At 34.0% G+C, this 20,629-nt stretch overlaps 1 protein-coding gene across 2 annotated transcripts in view; it reads right to left on the minus strand.

The window, feature by feature from the left end:
* MICU3 (mitochondrial calcium uptake 3) overlaps window positions 1-20,629 on the minus strand; it is a 99,661-nt gene that overhangs the window by 10,403 nt on the left and 68,629 nt on the right. Inside the window, exons 8-11 of one of the 2 annotated variants that reach the window (XM_028099688.2) lie at window positions 20,100-20,138; window positions 10,086-10,181; window positions 4,423-4,523; window positions 3,790-3,961 (exon numbers count right to left, since the gene is read on the minus strand). In XM_028099688.2, coding sequence (XP_027955489.1) covers window positions 3,790-3,961; window positions 4,423-4,523; window positions 10,086-10,181; window positions 20,100-20,138 — 408 coding nt within the window. The remainder of the gene's footprint in view (window positions 1-3,789; window positions 3,962-4,422; window positions 4,524-10,085; window positions 10,182-20,099; window positions 20,139-20,629) is intronic. The other variant, XM_028099689.2, reaches the window with a different exon arrangement.

Consider the following 20,629-nt stretch of genomic DNA (forward strand, 5'->3'; position numbering starts at 1 on the left):
TCTACTTGGGGACACAGACAACAAATAATTAAAAAACAAGTTCTATTGTTTATCCAGATAAATAATGAAAAATAAAAACTAAACCTATATTATATTATACTCTAATATAGTATGTTAGAAGATGATAATGCTATGGAATAAAAACAGATAAGGGAAGAGGACTAGGGAACGCCAAGGGAGAGGGTTATAGTTTTTGTAATAGATTATTACTTACGTAATAGCTTATCTGCTGGTATAAATAGGTGATTATTTATCCATTAGATTGGGGGGTAGGCCCCCCTGAGAAACGACATAGTACGCCACGCAGACAGCCAGGACAAGAAGATTCTGGGCAGAGCAAAGAACCCACACAGAAGCCCCGAGACAGAAGACTGCTTGGTGCTGAGAAGCAGGAAAGCTGTCAGTGTGACTGGAGCACGGGGGGCCAGGGGGCGGATGGGAGGAGATGAGGGAAAAGCTTGTTGGGCCTTGTAGGCCACCGTAAGGATTTAAGCTCTTTCTTTGAGTACAATGGGAAGTTTGTAAGATCTGAATCATGGTAACAATCATTTCCTTAATTGCCACACGGAGACCAAATTGTAGGGGGGCAAAGTTGGAAGCAGAGAGATGATTTAGGAGGCAACTGCAAGAATTCAGGCAAGAGAGAAGGTGACAAGGGTAGTAGCAGTGGTGGTGGCAAGAGTGGTCTTGCTGATGGAGGCAGCGTCAAGAGGATCTGTTGATGGATTGTATGTGGAATGTCAAAGGAAGGAGTCCAAAATTTTGGCTAGAACAATTAGGGAAAACAGAGTTTCCATTAACTGCAACAGGAAAGACAGTGTATGGAAATTTGGGGGATGATCAGGAGTTTTAATTTTGCAACTATTAAGCCTGAGGTGTCTACTGGATACCCAAGTGGAGATTCTGAGTAGGTGGTACAATGTAAAAGTGTGAAATTCAGGGGAGACGTTTAAGCTGGAGACATAATTTGGAAGTTTATACACTAATGATTACCAAAAGTAGTCCTGATGGCACCCCTATATTCCAGAGGCACATCCAACTGCCCATGTAATTTCTTCATTTAGATACCTCATAGGAATCTCAAACTCAAGTTGTCCGAAATGAAACTATCAATTTTTTCCTAACCCCAAACTTGTAGTCTTTCTTGGCTCAGTGAATGGCACCACTGTTTCACTATGTGGTTCAGGCCTAGGAATTCTTGATTCCTCTTCTTCCTTCACATTGAAATCTAATCCAGCAGCCAGCTTGATCAACTCTACTCTTTAAATGACCCAATATCTGACCACCTTTCTCTACGTTCCCCTGGTGCAAACCATGCTCATCTCTTCCCTGAACTCCTGTGACAACATTCTAATTTGTCTCTTTCTTTCAGAGGTGGGCCAACTAAAGTCTCTTCTCAATATACAGGCCATGATGATCTTTTGAAACATGAATCCGATACCTGGCACATGAGTCGGATCACATTTGGGTGTCACGGTAGACAGTGAATACTTGTTGCATAAATACTTGATGGATGAATGTACATTCACCTATGTTCTAAAGCAAGGTTAGCACACTTTTTCTATAAAAGGTCAGAGGGTACATATTTTCATTTGCGTAGGCAATATGGTCTGTGTTGCACCTATGCTACTAAGGCACAGAAGCATTCACAGACAGTGCTTTCAAAGAATGAGTGTGACTATGTTCCAATAAAACATTCTTTACAAAAAGGAGGTAGGTAGTTTGCTGACCCCTGCTTCAAAGTTTAAATACTACAGTAGCTTCCCGTCACCCTTTGAACCACCATGAGAATAAAACGTAAATCCCTTATCTTGGTCTACAGGGTCCTGGAAGATCTAGCCTGTATCTGTCTTTCCTCCATCTCCTACTATTTTCCTATTGACTTATTTTACCTTTTTTTTTTTTTTCTTGCAATTTCTCAAATAGTCTCAGCTTTTTCTGTCTCCAAGCCCTTGGTATTTGCTGTTTCCTCCACCTGGAATGTTCTTCATCCAGATCTTTGCATAGGTCATGCCTCACCGTCCTTCCTCAAAAGCTACCTGATCAGAGAATGTTTCCCTGACAGTCCAGATTATTTTCCAGTCCCCATGATTTTTGTTTCTCTTCATAATATTTATCATTATCTGAAAATATATCACTTATTAATTTTTTGTTTACTTGTTTATTGTCTCCACTAAGAGGTATTTCTACGAGACAAGGATTTTGCTTATCTTGTCGCTTTATCTACAGTAACTAGAATAAGGTCTTATAAATAGCAGATGCCTAATATCTGCTAGATTCATGAGTGGAAATAAAAGTATTTTAGAATATGTAAAGTGCCATCCAAGTAGCTGTACTTGTTATTCTTTTTGGAGAGAGGGGATGAGAAGTGAAAGGAAGGGAAAGATATAAATAGGGTGTTGGAGGAATATCACTGGCTTACAGTCGTGGGTTTGATTCCTCGGGCCAGTGTCTAAGTATCTGAGAGACTCAGCTTCCTTTTTTCTAAAAGAAAGACGTCAATGTCTGGAAGTCGGTTCTAAGGATTGATGAGGTAATACCAAAACAAACAAAAATCATGAGAATCGATGTTGGTTCATTTGCCAAATTTTCCTTTTTTTTAGCTGTAATGATGTGTAGTGCTTAAGATACTTCTATCAATTAGACGTTTTCAGAAACTGAATTTAACCTAAAAGAAAACTTTATTTTCAAATAATTTTAGGTATAAAAAAAGTTGCAAAAATAGTACAAAGAGTTCCCATACACTCTTCACCCTGGAATTGAACTTTTTGAGTTATATAGATTTCTGTGTTTCCATTGGATAAAAGAAAAAGAGAAGCAGACTCATTTAGGCCCTAAATAATATCCTAGCAGCTTGACAAAGTAGTACAATTTCTAATATTTATTTTTAGGGAAGTGTCTCTGAATTGAAAAAATTCAGTTTAATCATGTAAAACAGATAAAAGTCCCCTAAGAGATTATGTAAACTAATGGCCAAATGCATCAGGTCTTTTCTTCTCATTCCTTAGGGGACCTGGCGAATTGTTAGCACTGTCACAGTGTATCCATTTTAAACAAAGTCAAACTATTTGCAAGTTTCTCTTGGAGAGATTAACTTGATCCTTCTATAAACACAAATAGAAGGCAATATATCCAAAACATCTCATGCTTGAAGGGGTACTTGTAACACCAGTTCTATTTAGTTGCAATGATGCATTCAAATACCACTAGGTAATGCAACTGCTCAGAATTGCTGACAACACATTTGCTGCTAAACAAACAATCAGTTGTCCAGGGTTCTTAACCATTCATGCCATCCAAACTCTTTGAAAAACCTCACTTCACTTGCTGATAAGATCACTCACTCATCAATGGCTGTCTTCAAATGACCTTTTATTAAGGATATTAGAGAACAAAGTGTGACTGAAATGATGTCACTATAAACTGTTTCATAGGAGGGGATGTTTATGTAGTAGTCAAAGCATGTATTCAGCAGAATTCTCTTCAAAAACGATATTCATAATTTGAATAAAACAACTGCTAATGAACTTAATGGTTTTCAGCATATCTAAGAAAAATGTGGATCTCTATCCAGAATTTTACATTAATTGATCTTTAAAAAAAATAATAAAAAAAAAATAAAAATTTAGCCAGAGCACCTAGGACACTGAGGAAAAAAGAATGAAATATATCCAAAATATCTATTAATCCACAGAGGAGAAAAAGAACTAAGAAACAATATATTCTATAGACCTATATAATTATAAAATAATATCATATGTAATAAAATAGATATGGGAGATTAGATACCTTTTCTTCAGGTATACTGTAACGCACATTTTCCAAAAACACTGATGTGTTTTCCACATTTGTATATCGTAAAAGAATATGAGCAAAATCTTCTTCACTGATAGTGTTCATCCCATTAGAGTAGGAAAGGAATTCTATTTCTAGAACTTCTGTCTGTAGGTTATCCATGAATCTATGACAAAAATATAGAAAGAATGAATAAGATAAATGAAGAGTGATGGCAACAGATGATACTTAGCCTCTCAGGGCTCTGGCTTCCTCATCTTTAAAGTGGGGACAACAAAAAGACCTTGCAGGGTAGTGATGAGACTTAAAAGAGTTATTGTGTAGTGCCTGGTGTTTACTACAGAGGACAGTACATCCATGCTTATCACTACGGCTTATACTTTCTTAGGAATATACAGGAAATAATCCAGATATCCAGGCGTTTATCATTCAGTAACTTCCCATTATACTTATCAATATAATGACTAGTATTACAGGTATTGATGGAAGCGCTCGTTTGTTAGACAGTATCTTCAGCTCTGACGAAATCAGCAAAGAGGTGAGTATTTCTGCACCAGATGATTCCTAAAGACCTTTCTGACTTTAGCATGTTAAGATTTTTCAAAACAAATATAAAATTAAGCTCACCTATAAAAATCTTCAAAGTTGAGCTCAGCTTTTCCTTTCTTTCCAAAAAAGTGTACAAGAAGTGTAGTATCTGTTACTAAACTTGTAATGTCATCAGCACGCTTAAAAAATCACAATTTAAAGGTTAGCTGCAGTAAACAAACAATAGGGATGCCCAATGTCCCTCAAATAATTTTATCAACATATAAATACCAAGAACATGAATATGTTAACATTAGAATGAAAAGCATAAGACTGTATTAATAAATGCCATTACAGTTAAAATGAAGTTCAATATTTGAAAATAGAAATATGACTGAAATTGATCTTTATCCTACAAAATTTTAAAGATGACTATATTTTAGGAAGTTTTCAACCTCAAATTATGCATATAGAATACCCATGTTTTAAATTATCTAAAATAGTTGAAATCTTTTAGTAATCACCTAAATGTTTTATCTTTAAGTCATTTAGTTTGGATTTTCCTAATCAACCTAAAAAAATCAGTTTTTTTAAAGGATGTTCAAAAGAGGTAAATTCTTCAGATATATGAAATATATGGGGCTGACAAAAGAATGGTCTTACGCTTCACAAAATAGTTTCCTTTGAACATGATACTTTCCTATTGTATTCCATATTTATGATACTTTAAATAGAAGATACCATATTTTGAAAGAGAAACTATACTACTATTATTTTGGAATTTACATAATCTATAATTTTTTTTAAAGAAAACTTTACATTATTTTTGAATGGATAAGAGAATAATTCCAGAGGACTTTTTCCTTCAAGTTCCAACAAGTGTATTCTTAGAATCACTTGTCTAGTCCTTATAAAGTTTAATGATCTATGAAAATAGTCCTTCTTTCCTTTAATGTGGTGACACAGATTTCCCTTTTTTTTTCCTCCCTCCCCTTCCATCCCTTCTCTTCTTCCTCTTCTTTCCTTCCATTAACTCATATCTATCCTATAAACTCAGGTACAAAAATCATAAAATTCAAATGATTCTAACTCTCCCATATATTATCCTGGGAAATGTAAGAAAAATAAGAGGTTAAATAATAACTAACATTTTCTGTATTAAAAAAAAATAGCTGTAAATGTCCATCCAAAGGTACATCATGTCTGAAATGTTACTTCTTGGCCAGAATTCTGCTTCAGAGAAAACCTAAGAAATGAAAAGTATATACTTCTCTACAAAGGAAAAGTTGTGTCCTATGATCCCTGACGAAAAGTCTCATCTTACTCATAGTCCACACACTTTTGGTAATCTTTTGATTCTTTAGAGCTCTCTTCCCAATTTTTCATCAAGACAGCTGTTCTATCCTTCATACCATTTGTTGGGTCTTTATTTCCCTTCTCCCTAGACCAAATATTATTAACTTCTAATGACTAGTTTGGCGTTATAAAGAGTCCATCTTGTGATTGGTCTTTTTCCCTCCTATGTGCCTTTTAATCCCTCTTTTTAAGTGGTCTCTTTGCTACTTTGACTACTCAGGTCTCTCTTGAAACCTCCAACATGTAGGGTATCTTCTACTTTAAATTATCTAAAATTGTTGAAATTCTTTTAGTAAATTGTGTAGTCTTACTTAGGTTTGTTTAGCTTGTTTTCCTAAGTAATCTTAGGATTACATATATATATTATCTAGCATATAACCTCCTAAAAATTGTTTTGAAAGATCTCTACTTAGTTTAAGTTTGCTGACAACTCCCAAGTATTTTCAGGAGTTGGAATAACTTAGAAGTTTCCTATGTATCTCCAACTTCTTCGAAGATCTGATTGCCAGGGAGGAAATAACAGCCCGGAAGCCAGGTGCCACATACTATCTTATGCCTTCCTGAACAAGCTTATAATGGATGCTGAGGAATGTGAGTGGTGCCAGCCTTTCAGGGCTCCACCTGTGACAACAGACTAGGATAATTCTGAGTAGTGCTCAAAAGGCACTATTACTTTCACCAGTAGCTTTATGTTGCAGAGGCTGACTGCTGTAAGGAGAGGATTTAAAAGCAGACCTGAATTCACAGAGTTTTTTGACCTTTAGCTTCCTTATCTGTAAAATAGGCATAAACCTATCTACGATAATGATTTTGAAGATAAAATTAGACTCTGAGTGTAAATGAAGCATACAAATGTTATTATTGGCAGTCACAAGATGCTTTGGCATATAGCACTAAGACCTTTGGGGAAAAAAGGAGGTATCTCGTGTTAATTGTAAACATTCCATTGTGATTGTGTATGATCAAGTCTAACCCATTATTACCCATGGAATAGCCTCAGTAAATTGGGGGAGAAAATATTTGAGAAGGCAGGCCTAAATGGAGCACAGCAGTGGAGGCTCTATCGAATCAGCAGGCAACATTAGGAACTGGGGTATCCATCTAGAAGCTAGAGGACTGGAACGTGGCGGGGAGATAAAGTTGATCAGAAGAGGGGCCATGGTGTCTTAGACAAGTCACTGACTTCACAAATAAGCAGTGGGGTGGTGAGCACGTAAGATGACGAGCCCAAGACTCAGATTTCTGGCTTTGAATTCTGACTTTTTTCCTTATTAGTTAAGTGACCTCAGTGACGTTAATCTCTCTGAGGATATTATTACCCTCAGTAATAACAACAGTACCTACCTTAAAGTGTTGTTGTGAGGATCAGGTAACACATGTAAATCATTTAGCACTATAACTGGCATATTGTAAATGCTCAACAAATATTATTTATTTTTGCCAAATCAATATATTTCAAGAAGTTGAAAAAGGACTAGACAAGACAGAAAAGATAATAATGTTGAAGCTTAATGCAAAAAAAATGTTTTACATGGCACACTCTTACTTTTTTGTTAACTGAAACTACACATATGTTATATAGATCTGAAAAAAAAATGCCTTCAAAGGAGAGGTCACAGGAACACCCAAAGTTAGTGAACTCAGCTAACATAATTATGAGATGTTTTCCTTTAGTGCTGTGATGTCCTTTACCTCAAAACCTAACACAGTGAAATGAGGTGGCTTTGTTTCATACAGGTTTTCAATAATGACCTCATTCTTCCAGCTTTTCTCATGCCCACTGAGCAGAGCAGATCTTCGTTTACAGTCTTTCATCATCAAAATCTTATTAGACTTAGGTTGCACTTATCCAGATAATCCAGACCCACAGAGGCATAAGTAACAGTTTGACATTAGAGAAAAAAAATTAGAAAATGGAAATGGTGAAAACTTTTCTCCCTCCATTCAATGAAACAGAGCACTGTTGGGAGTCATTGAAAACCACACCAGTGTCCTTAGTATCTTAACAGTGTTATATAACTTAAATCACAGGGGAGTTGGGACAAAAATAGAGACTTTATCCCTTTGATTCTTGTGCCCATTGTTAAAATAAAATGAATTCAGGTGTTTTCATAACAAAGCAAGAAAAAGCCACAAAAGAATCCGCATGGGCCATTTACATGAGAGGCCCTTACTTTGTTGTGATTAAAAATTACTTTAAATGATTTCATCAAAAATAGATAAATGAATTTGCATGGGATTAAAAATATGTAAAAATATTACAGATTTTTAAGATACCTTTAACTTATTTTTATTGATTATAATGGGATAATAATCATATCAAACTCTATCCAAAGGGCGGGGGGAGGGAAATCAAGTAGATTTCTAAGCTTTCTTTCTGAACCAATTTGAATCCTGAAATACTTATAAACAATTCAATGTTACCATGGCATCAGTAGTAACCTATAAAGAATTTCAATGAGTTGTAACTTAAAGTTAATTCTCAATTATCCTCTCTCATGTGGGAGGGTAGTAAGAGATAATCCCCAAATAATTATTTTATTTTAGAACACAATGTAAGTTTTGTTTTCTTCTTTCTTCTATCAGATTTACTTTCATAATGCTTGAATCAATTTATTAATTAATTTAGTAGCTTATGATTATAATGTGGATTGATTACAGCCAATGGTATGCTAGTAAATTAGCTCTTTAGGGAAAAAAAAAAGCCTGATTTGTAGTGTTTGCCTATTTCTATGGTATTAATACTTCTATCATGGCCACTTTCAAGTACCAACAGGATGTCACGGATGTTGAGTTGGGAGGAGATGTACAGAATTAACTCTAGGAAGCCATAAAAGCCAGCTCCAAGCACACCTCTGACAGTTCACATCTTGAAAAGGTCTTATGCATACCATGTAATCTCTGAGTGTATGTAAGAGCTAACTGGTCTTCTGATATTAAACCTCCCAAGATCTGAATTAAATTCAACATCAAATCAGTGGATTGTGTCTAATTGTGAGAATCTCTAGCAGAGTTAAATTAGATTAAAGATAGGCTGGAGGCTGAGGTGGACAGTTTAGGATGGAGAGAGAGCAGTGACATGACTGTTAGTTTGAAGCTAGGTCCCAGATGGCTTGAAGGACTCTTGGGCCAATGTCCCCATTTGCTCTTGTTTTTAGGCACTGACTACTATGTGCCTGCATAAATGATTACAGAATTAAGTACTTCTAAAATACCTTACATGAAACATCTATTACCACTTTATGACTAAAAAATGGTTCAAATTTAAAAGATAATTTTAAAAGGTTATTTACTGGTCATAGTTACATCATATTTACATATCAGAAGTAAATTAGAGAAAGGGCAAAATGCTTTATTTGTTTTGGGATTTTAAAATTGAACACGAGTGACAAAATTAACATTTCCAAGTATCTGTCCCAGTCTAGAGGTGCCAACTGAGTAACACTACGTACGGATAACAGAAGTCACACCTGATTTCAGTTTACTTCTCTAGATATTTTTAAATGTAATTTTTAAAAGTCAAATTTTAGAAAAAAGAAATGAGAAGCCAGCTTTAAAGAGAAAAATAATGAAGAATATCTCAGTATTAAGACTGATAGTAAAGTTTTAAAAAATTCTTAATAGGATATATGAAACAGTGTTTAACGTAGAAGACATAGCCCATCTTTTAAAATGGCAAATCCCTAAAAACAAAACAAAACAAAAACCCAAAACAAAATGACAAATCCCTAGTAACACTGGCATGCTGAGTGGGTGGTGGTGGGGGGGAAGAGCAGCCCACCCGAGTGCTGCAATAAGGTGCATGTCTCTATGCAATTCAAAAACAATAATGAATAACAGTCAGTCTGTTTTTAGTTTTCTATGCATTGGCAATCCAAAATAATGTCAAGTTAAAATATTCCTTCCTTCCTTGACTGGCTGCTCCTACCATACCTCCCTTACTCACCATTGGTAAACTACACACACAACTAGTATTCGGAAATTTAATGTTTAAATCTCCCATAACTCTAAAGCACTAGCTGTCTTTTTCCAAGTTGAAAGTTTCAGCACTTCATGTAACATGGCAAAATTATAAGGTTAAAAGATTCAGTGAAACTATAAAATAGTATTCTCAAATTTCTGAAAGTGATCCTTAAATTAAAAATAGCGATATTTCTTAGTTAAGTCATGTTTTCTACAACAGGCAAGCTGACTTAACACAGACTGTTATAGGTAACCTTGCAGCCCCTGCCAGTGTAGCAGACATATTTGAATCTATCATTTATATATAGAAATTACTGCTTTACTGAAGAAAACGGAAAATATAAAATTATTTTTGGTTTCATCATTGTAACACTAAAATGAAACGAAGACTAGTTTAACAAAATGGCAAATAGTACAAGGTCCTGGTTGAGGTTTAATTATACCTCTGCGAGGTCTGAAAAGAGTGCTTGGCTTGTATTACGTCTCAGTGTATCCCAATAGCTTCTGGAGACAAGTTCCTCAGCATCTGTTTTAAGTACCTGTAGAAGTTTTAAGAAGTACATCTGAAATCTAAAGTGATAATTTATACACTTTTAAGTCTCTTCTAGCCAACCTTGAAAAGAAAACACATTAGCTTACCTGTTTTGTTTTCTGCTGCGCACAACAGTATTATATTACATTGCTGGTAAACCCAGGGTATTTTCGAAGGTGTAATGGTATATAACCACTATTTCCACATACAATGTGGCTCTGTCAAAAAGGATCACATTCCTCAGCCCTCCCCCATGCTGTCTACTGAAACATGCATAACTTCTAAGAAAGTGTGAAATAAAAATTTTATTCACACCTTATGTGAAGTAAATTCATTTGGGCAGTATTTTGGTAATTTTGTAGCAACCTATAAACATCATGCTTAATTTAAAAATCAATTATTATTGGCTAGTGTACATCGCATCAGTGCATCAAAGAAAATGACCACATTCATAAGTAGAGACACAAAATTTAAATCAATCTAAAACTTGTCAAAAAGAAATATGCCAGTTTAGGTTAAACCAAACTAGTCAGGGATTTGGTAGGTATGTCTACTGTGAATAAATAAGGTACTTTCTAACCTTTTGCAAGGATAGAACACTAGCTTCTGTCTCAGTATTGGCTAATCTGAAGAAGGCGAGATCACAATTAAGGGCAGTCTAATCTTCATATGAAAACATAGAACTACAAGCTTAACTTGGGTCTCTGTAAACAAACATAATTAAATGCAGTTTCTGTCAGGATTTATCAAGGAAGATTTCACATGTTCGCAGGCTTGGTATTCTGGTTATTATGAGAAGAAAATGCTGCACGATGTATGCAGGAGTGAGTGTCTAATGATGAGAAGAACTTTTATTTTTGTGTGTGTTAATTTTTAAATCTGGTGCCACTAACAAAATTACAATATGTTTGGGAGTTATTTCAAAAAACTAAGCTTTAGTTCATTATTATTAATTAGAAAAAACACTGCCTATTGCCCATATTTTAATAAAATCTTAATAATAAAGTATTATTTAGCAGGAATCACTTATACAAACATAAACATACTTATTACCATCAGTGTAAATGCAGCAATATGTTAGAGAATCCACTCACCACACCCTCTAGTAATAAAACAAGCTTTAATAACTAAGCAGTTATAAGTCAAATAAAATTAGTTGAATTTAGAGCAAAGTTCATTTTTTTTATATAAGTATGGTAGAACCTCAAATGTTAACTAGATTAAATACTCTGCAAATATTATCTCAATATTTTCAATTTGGATACATTTTTCATTGTAACTGAAAAGGTCAGTATATGATAAAGAAAGGAATTATTAAACCTATCAAACTAGAAAATCAGGCTGACTACACTGTTATTTGAAGGGTAACAGGAATGATTGATTCACTTTGTGAAGCAATGCCTCCTTCCTTCTTCCAACACTGGTCACCATCACCACTCACACACTCACATATGTACACAGACCAACACTGATGACATCAGAAGGATGTTCACAACGTATTAAGGGATAAAAGTGGTTTGACAAACTATATTGATATGGATCTCTATAGAAAAAAATACATTTTCTGAGCTTAGAAAAGAAGTAAATATATTTGAATATACCAATTATCTCTGGTGAGATTAGGATATGTTTTATTTTCTTCTTTTTGCTTTCCTATATTTTAAAATATTTTAAGAATATATATTTATCTATCAGGATCATATACTACTTTTTTCAATAAAAAAATCTTATTTAGAACATAACAGCTTATTGGTCCCTCCTGCAGAAAGCTTTCACACTCAACATTTAGCTCCAAAGATTAAATTATGATAGAATATATAACTGAATTGCTATAACTGCTTATATATGTTGTTTTGTACAGGCAGTCTTTTAGATTAGAGTTTCTGAAAAAAGGAACAATAGTCTCACAGCAACTATTTTCATTCTTTGTATTAAGGGAAAAAAAGCTCACGTATCAGTGATTTTCTCAGCACAGTCATAGATTCCTAGATGTGTGTTTGTTCAGGAGCCAGTATTTAATTTTTTAATGGCTTGGGTGACGAGATTGAGAGTAAATTTTCAGAACATGCAAAACGAGTAGAAAACTTTAACGTCAGAAAAGTGTAACACAATATTTAAAATAAGCTTAAAGTAGCAATGAAAATCACAATAGATTTTACAGCAAGAAATGCAAAGCAAATACAAAACCAGAATATATGCCTACAGACTAAGGAAAGACTGAGAAGAGAAGTGCCCAAATATCACTAACTGATGGCTATGAAATAGATATTATAATGCTCTGATGTAAATATAGGAAAATTTGCAAAGACTTCCTGAAGTCTTCTCAGGGTCTTTGATTACTATACAAACTTTAGGTCTCTTTACTAGAATGTTAAGGTAGGTGAAGACTTTTATTAAAAAAGGTAAAAGAAGACATAGATAGTTCATAAGAACTTCAAAAATGGATGGCACAGGAAAAATGATGTCCCAAAAGTACTGTATTCTGAAGCCTGACACATTTTTTGCCTAAGTTTAGAGTCTGTTATTAGTAGAACTTCCTTTAAGTTTGAAGTTTGGTCAAGAATTCCCTCTGAAAAATTCTTAGGTTGAAATCCTAACCTCCAAGGCGATGGTATTCGGAGGAGGTGGGGCCTCTGTGAGGGGAGTAGGTCATGGGGGCAGAGCCTTCATGAATGGGATTAGTGCCCTTATAAAAGGAACTGAGAGAGTTCCTTTGTCTCCTTCCCACCTCGTAAGGACACACTGAGAAAGTGCTATTCATGAACTAGGAAGTAGGCCCTCATCACCCACCACACTGCATCTGCCAGCTACATGATCCTGGACTTCCCACCCTCCAGAACAATGACAAATATTTGTTCTTCATAAGCCACCCAGTTTATGATATTTTTATTATAGCAATATGAATTGACTAAGACGGAAGGAAGGAAATAAAAGAAGGGAGAAAGGAAAGACAGGAGGAAAGAAGAGAAAAGGAAGTTAGGAAAAAAGAAGACTGATTTCAAGAAGGGAATATATCACTGTGGTAAGTAGAATAATGGCTCCCTAAAGTTGTCTGCCTGCAGACAAGTAAATAACCTAGTTACAGTTAGAATCTGAGAAAGATTATACTCTGAGATTAGGCAAACTGGGAAAACAAAAACAAAATAGCAACCCATAGAATCAGACACTAAACTGTCTTTATTATTAGTGATACTCAAAACACAGAAAAAATAAAAACAATAAAAAAGCCTATATAATCTGTGCCATTATGACAACTGTGGCCTGAAAAACTATAATGTGAGACTTGTAATTTAAAGTTACATAGGACTGCAGTTTTCCACAGAAACACACACACATAAACACACACCCACATACACCCACGCACACCCCTTCCCGGAAAAAACACACGTTTAGCCCAGTCCCTAATGAATCTCCACAGACACATTCCAACAAATATATGCTCAAAATACAAAATTACTAAACACATAAGAACATAAACCACCATAAGTGAGAACCAACAGAAACAACAAACAATAGAACAAGACCTGCAGACTTCAGATATTGAAAATAGTAGGTATGGAATACAAAATAAGTTTAATAAGCTTAAAGAATATGAAGCTGTATTTGAAAGTATTTTTCAGTAAGAACAGACTACCAAAAATTAGTTGGTTGATCAGAAAAAGAACCAAATAAAACCTCTGGACATTAAAGATGGAACTACTGAAATTTAATATCATATTATATATAGGTAGGGATAAAATTAGTGAACAGGAATATAACATGTATAACTTATACAGAAATGCAATGTGAAAAGATAAAAATATGGCAAATTATTAAAGAGAAATTAAGGGACATAGAAGAGAACATGAATATCTATGAAAGTTCCAGAAAGCAATTAACAAAGAAAATGGGAAAGAGACTATAATATCCAAAGAAATACTGGCAGTGAATATTCAAGAATTAATGAAAGAAAACAATCCCCATATTTGAGAAGCCTGGTAAACTTCATGATAGATAAAGGCAAAAAGAGAGATACAACTGTAGTAAAATTGTAGAATACTAAAGGCAAACAGAATCTTAAAAGTAGGTAGAAAGAAAAACAAGATTAACTACAAAATAATAATTAGACTCAGAGCTGACCTTTCAATTTCAATAATAGGAACCAGAAAACTGGAATGATATAATTTGCTGAGAATAAATGTCAACCTACGATTATATATCTAATAAAATTATCTTCCCAAATAAGAGCACAGATAAATAAAGATAAAAAATGAATTTATAGAATCAGAATAGATTGGGAGTTGCTAGAGGCAGTTGGTGGTGGTGCGGGGTGGATGAAGATGGTTAAAAGGTACAAACTTCTAGTTATAAGATAAATAAGTCCTGGGGATGTAAGGTACAGCATGGTGACTATGATTAATGATATTGTATATTGGAAGTTGCTAAGAGAGTAGATCTTGAAAGTGCTCATCACAAAACAATTTGTAACTATCTGAGGTGACAGAGGTCAACTAAACTTATTATGGTAATCATTCTGCGATATGTACCTATATTAAATTATGTTGTACACCTTAAACTGACATAGTGTTATATGTCAATTATATCTCAATACAACTGGGAAAAAATAAGGGCAAAATCAAGATAATTCCAGAAAGATCCTCACTTGAGGATATACTTTCTGAGATTAAGATTGTAAGAATTAGAATGAGATTAAAACGGAGATTAAGAAATGGCAAATATGTAAGTAATTCTAAACTAATACTGACCGTATATATTTAAGACATCTAATTTGTGGGATTAAAAAAAAAAGAAAGACAAGAAAAACAAACACTGTATAACCTCAAGTATCCATGCCAGGAGGGAAATGAAAGCCATCGAAGCACTTTAAGACTATTTTTAAGGAAGGGGTGAAGATACGGCCTATCTAATAAGACTTCATTATTTTAAGTATACTTATTATTAAAATTTCAAGAGTAACTATACAAGACATAGAAATATGGTGTCTTCTAAACTAATAGAGAAGAAAATAAAACGAGTAAAAATAAATCTTAGTTAATTCAAAAGAAAGGTAAGAAAGGAAAAGGTATATAGAATGGCTAAAATAAATCCAAATAAATTAATAATCACAGTAATGTAAACTGATGGAATCTGTCAAATTAAAAAGTAGAAATTATCAACCCATATAAAAAAAACCAATAACATACACAAATTATATGCTTTTAAAAAAGACCTATCAAGATATAAGGACAGAGACCGAAAAAGATATGCCAGTTTTCTATTAATGACAGGCTAGTAAGCAGCAGCAAGCTTCTCATTGAAAATAACTGAAAAAGCTGGACAAAATATAAAATAGTTATATCTTCTTAAAAGTCTACTGTATAGATGTTGTTTGCCTCAGGTACTGTGTTGAGTGATGGTGTAACAGCAATGGTGGGTAAAACTGCTGGTGTCTTAGTACAAGACAGCAGAGGCAACAAAGACCAAGTCATTACATTCTTCAGTTCCATACACTCATATTAAAAAAAAAAATTCACTTAAGAATGTACTTGCTGAAGAATAAAACACATTTTTTTAAATTAATCTTTGAGCACACACTTTTTTAATTTTCAATGTGATGAAACTAGAAGCATTCATAAAACACTTCTGAAGTACAATGGTTGTCTTGAGAAAAAGCCTCTGTGCAAAGGTTTGTGTTGCAAGGCGAACTGGTCACTTCTTTCATGAGCTGCCATTTTTACTTGAAAGAACAATGGCTAGAGAAAGTATAGTTATTCAGACTTTGGTATTTGGTGGGCAGTCTTCTGAAAATGAACCAAGTGAGCCTGTCACTTCAAGGGAAACAATTAGTAGTATTTGTTGCCAAAATAACATACTGCAACAGGTTGAATGCATAAGCATCCATGAGGAACCAGCTGTCTTCTATTAAACCAGACATTATAGAGATTCCCAAAGAATGTGAAATACCACCCTCCTCACTACATTTTTAAAGTTATTTTTCATAAAATATGTTTAACTTGTGAGTTTATTATTTTTAAGTGGATTATTAGTAAATACTTTTAAATTTCTCGGTTTTAATTTCTAATATGGTAAATACAGATACAACCAACATAAATAAAAGCTTTTTTGGGTCCTCTCTAACTTTTCAATAAAGGTACCCTGAGAACAGAATGTTTGAGAACTGCTTACAGCAATAAAAGTGAGTAAACTAGGATTGGATACAACAGTGCAGATGGAACAGGCAGGCATGATGGTTGTGTCAAAGAAGCAAGAACAGAAAAACTCATTTAATATGATCCCATTCATACGAAGCACAAACACGGGTAAAACTAAACTATATTGTTGGGGCGCCTGGGTGGCTCAGTTGGTTAAGCGTCTGCCTTCGGCTCAGGTCATGATCCCGGGGTCCTGGGATGGAGCCCTGCATCGGGCTACCTGCTCAGTGGGGAGTCTGCTTCTCCCTCTCCCTCTGCCTCTCCCCCCTGGCTTGTGCTCTCTCTCACTCACTCTCTCAAATAAATAAAATCTTAAAAAAAATATATTGTTGAGGATGCATTAAGTAGGTGGTAAAACCACAAAGCAAAGCAAAGAAGTGATTTACATAAACGTCATGATTGTGGCTATCTTTTGGAGGAGAGGGAGGGATTATGATTAGAAAGACCTAGGAAGGGGCATTTGGGGGCATGGCAATGTTTTATTTATTGATCTATACAAGATCTATACTTTCATTATTAATTGTATATTTACATTTTATTTGCAGTAAATTTCGAACTAAAAAGTGTATTTTAAAAATAAGGGAAAGTTTCATTACTAAAGAACAGAAAATGAAACTAAATAGAAAATAATACAAAATATTAATAAAAATAAAGTTGGTATATTTATTTTGACAACTATATTGATTTTTAGGCAAAAAACATTTCTAGAGATCTAAGGATAGTATATAAGAGAAGATTCAATTCACTAAAAAGATTTAAGAAATCTATATTCTTATAGCAGGGAATAACAATGCTTCAAAATATAAAAAATTTAAAAATAACAGAATTACAAGTAGAAATTAACAAGTCTATCACTGTAAGTATAATTTAACATACTAATTAACAGATCAAGCTGACAAAAATATTGATAAAGATAGAGGTTTAAAACACATATTAACATGTTTGGTCTTATATATAATAAAACTCTGTACCCTAGTTGGAGAATACACATTCTTTTCAAACACAGACATTGTTTTAGTCCATAAAACAAGTTTCAACACATGTCAAAAACTGTATAAAAATTGGCATTTTTCTGACTACAGTGGAATTAGGGTAATTAAAATAATCTTTAAAAAACTTAAAAAAACCATATAGGACATTTCAAAGTAAAATATACTTGATTTGCACTATTTATTCTTTTGAATTTTTAATACTTGTTTTCATTCCTGTGGCAAGATAATCAAGAGTTGAATATATGAGAAATATGGAAAGAATCATGGTTATTCAGAACAGAAAAGGCTATAAGGTAACTATCTTCATGGATATGAAGGAGAATGCTCAACCTTACACTGTAGGAGGAAATAATTTGACATAATACAGGCAGAATCTACTGGAAGAGTGATTAAATTTTCTAACAGGCTATTACAGAGGCCACAGAATCTCTCTATAGTCAAAGTGAGGAGGGTCCCTGCCTTTCCTGAAGGAACTTCTTCTAAAGTTAGACTCTTAGGTTATATTCAGCTCCATGAACTGCGCTCACATTAGATACTATGGCACTCCAGTGGATCTACAATTTTGGAAACTAGCACATAACTGCCAGTTAATTCATAATATTGTACTAATATATTCGTGCAATATGTACATCATGGTATTATATAAATTTTCGGGCCAACTGAACTTTTTTCTAATTTTCAACAAATTTCTCTTGTTTGTTTGCATGTTTTTGAAAATGATCATTCCTTTCTGGGCCAAAATTTTTTTTCTATTAGAGGAAAAAAATGTCAGTTTATATAACCAACAAAACCCTAAGGGAGTTGAAAAGTCATGCAAAATCCATTTAATAAGACTGTGGATAAAAATGACATCAAGTTACACGACTTTAAAATATGTATTTTAGGGGTGCCTGGGTGGCTCAGTTGTTAAGTGTCTGCCTTCAGCTCAGGTCATGATCCCAGGGTCCTGGGATGGAGCCCCACATTGGGCTCCCTGCTCAGCAGGAAGCCTGCTTCTCCCTCTCCCACTCCCCCTGCTTGTGTTCCCTTTCTCGCTGTGTCTCTGGTCAAATAAATAAATAAAATCTTTAAAAAAAATGTATTTTATATTCTTAGATGGAAAAAATGTCTTCAATTAAATAACAAAAATAAAAAATACTATCACAATAAAATGTAAAATCATATATTTACTTTACTATTAAATAAGCAAGCATAATATAAGCAAAATAGGCAATTTAAATCGGCTTCTTAATATCATTCTCTTACTCTCTGAGTGACTGCAATTTCTATATGTAACTTAAACTAGAGCTATGTTAGTACCTGTTTCCTTTTAATGATAGTATTCTGGAATGTATATTTTTAAAAATCACATAATCATCTATATGAAAATTATTTGAGTTTAAAGGAAAAATGTAAAATGCCACAGTTGGAAAAATGGCTCGTGCAATGACACATGAGATTAGAAGAATAAGTTAAAGTCACAAATATTATTAACATTTATTAAGTTTCAGACGGCATATGGCATTATAATCTATGAGATTTTCATTTTACACATTCTTACAAATTTTTGAAATGATTAATAGAGGAACATTAAAATTTTTAAGAAAATGGCAGACTATTTACTGGAAACAGTAGTGAATTTTGTAGTAAAAATTTAAAGTACTTGTGAGTTACCAAAACAATTAGTCATAAGGGTCCCATGGACTTGGCTTATTCTCCAACCTGTTCTAGGTCCATTCCTTGTGACTGAAGCAAGATACCTTGGATTTATTTTATGCTGAATCATTCTCCAATGTATGTTTAAATCTAGAACAGAGTTAATTTTTATAGTATGGAATTTTGATCAACTCTCCAACACAGGAGACAGCACACCTGCTTTAGAGTTGCACACTTAGGACTGTAACAATTTCAAGCAGGATACTGAGTCAGTAAACCTGAATTCAAGGGCTCCTCTTGGGGAGTCTGTATAATTTGAAAGATCCTTCCAAGTGACTTAAGGATCCTTGGGGAAATTCAATGAACTGTGCATGTTTACATTCAAAAGGGGCCATGGCCTTTTGTCAGTTGTTTAGGAGCTGGGCTAACCAACAAGCTCTGACTTTCTAGGAGGAAGGAAAGAAGAAAAGCTTAGCATAAGAATATCTGGAAGGTATTTGCAGGAACTCTCAACTTTTTCAAGAAAAGAAGAGTCTGAAAATCATAATCCTCTTTGAGAAATAACATGATACAGTGATATAGTAAATATATCAGGTATCATACCAGGCTTCTGTATAGACCACAGGCAGTAGGCAGGCAACAAAAGTTTTAGAAAAATTTTGCAGAAATACTAATGACTAAGAAAAGTCTATCTGTTAATATTCTCTTTATTAGAGTTGAGAAAAGACTGTATCAGATGGAGAGATCTAGTTTTTAAAATACCTGTGTTCTGCAGGAGCATAGCCTGAGAATCTGCTCCATAATTTGTATTTACTCTTCAAATACTGCTGAAAAATATAAAATTTTCATTATTTTACCAGAGCTTTTGGTGGTTGTTCACTCAGCTTTTCAATCTAAGTTTAAAGATATACAATGGCTCTGTAAATTTTAGTCTTCTCATAAATCTAGGAAGGAAATAGAAAATTTTGGCTTGGCTGCACCTTATTATATTCAATAAATTCCTAAACATTCTCAATAGCAGATATAGCTGTATATAAAGAAATAACATTATCAAATATAACAGGTGAGGGCTATTTACATAAAGAACATTTAAAGTATTGTACATACACTATTAGTAGGAGAATGGTATCCATAAAGTTGAAGACGCTGACATAGAGCACAAAGGGCCAAATGAAGTGTCACATTTCAGAATGAACCCAAGTATAGCAAAAGAAAAAAAGAAAAAGACGACAAAATAATCAATTAGGAAGGGCAAATCATTATGCTACATTCTATATAGAGCACACAATACAAGTGGGATAAATGTTAAAGATGAGTAGCAAAGTTTTTCAAATCTCATATAATTAAATATTAAATGAATCTGTGCTCATTTCAACCATTTTCATTTTAACTCTCTGATCAACTACTGCTTTGAGTAAAACATTCCTCTGAAGTACACGGTTTTATTTAGACATGCTTCAGCAATTCTATATGGGTTAGGGGAAAAATCTAGATATAGCAGCATGGCAGTGGAATGGTATGAGAGATCTGCAGTGGAATCTTGTTCTGTTCTTTTTAGTGCTGTGATCTTAGGCAAGTTAATGAACCTCTCTAAGATGGCTTTCTCATCTGTGAATGGTATGATACTTACCTGGCAG

The sequence above is a fragment of the Eumetopias jubatus genome, unplaced genomic scaffold, assembly GCF_037043125.1.
Source record: "Eumetopias jubatus isolate StellerSeaLion01/CBP00866 unplaced genomic scaffold, mEumJub1_p1.0 scaffold_2, whole genome shotgun sequence".
Lineage (NCBI taxonomy): Eukaryota > Metazoa > Chordata > Mammalia > Carnivora > Otariidae > Eumetopias > Eumetopias jubatus.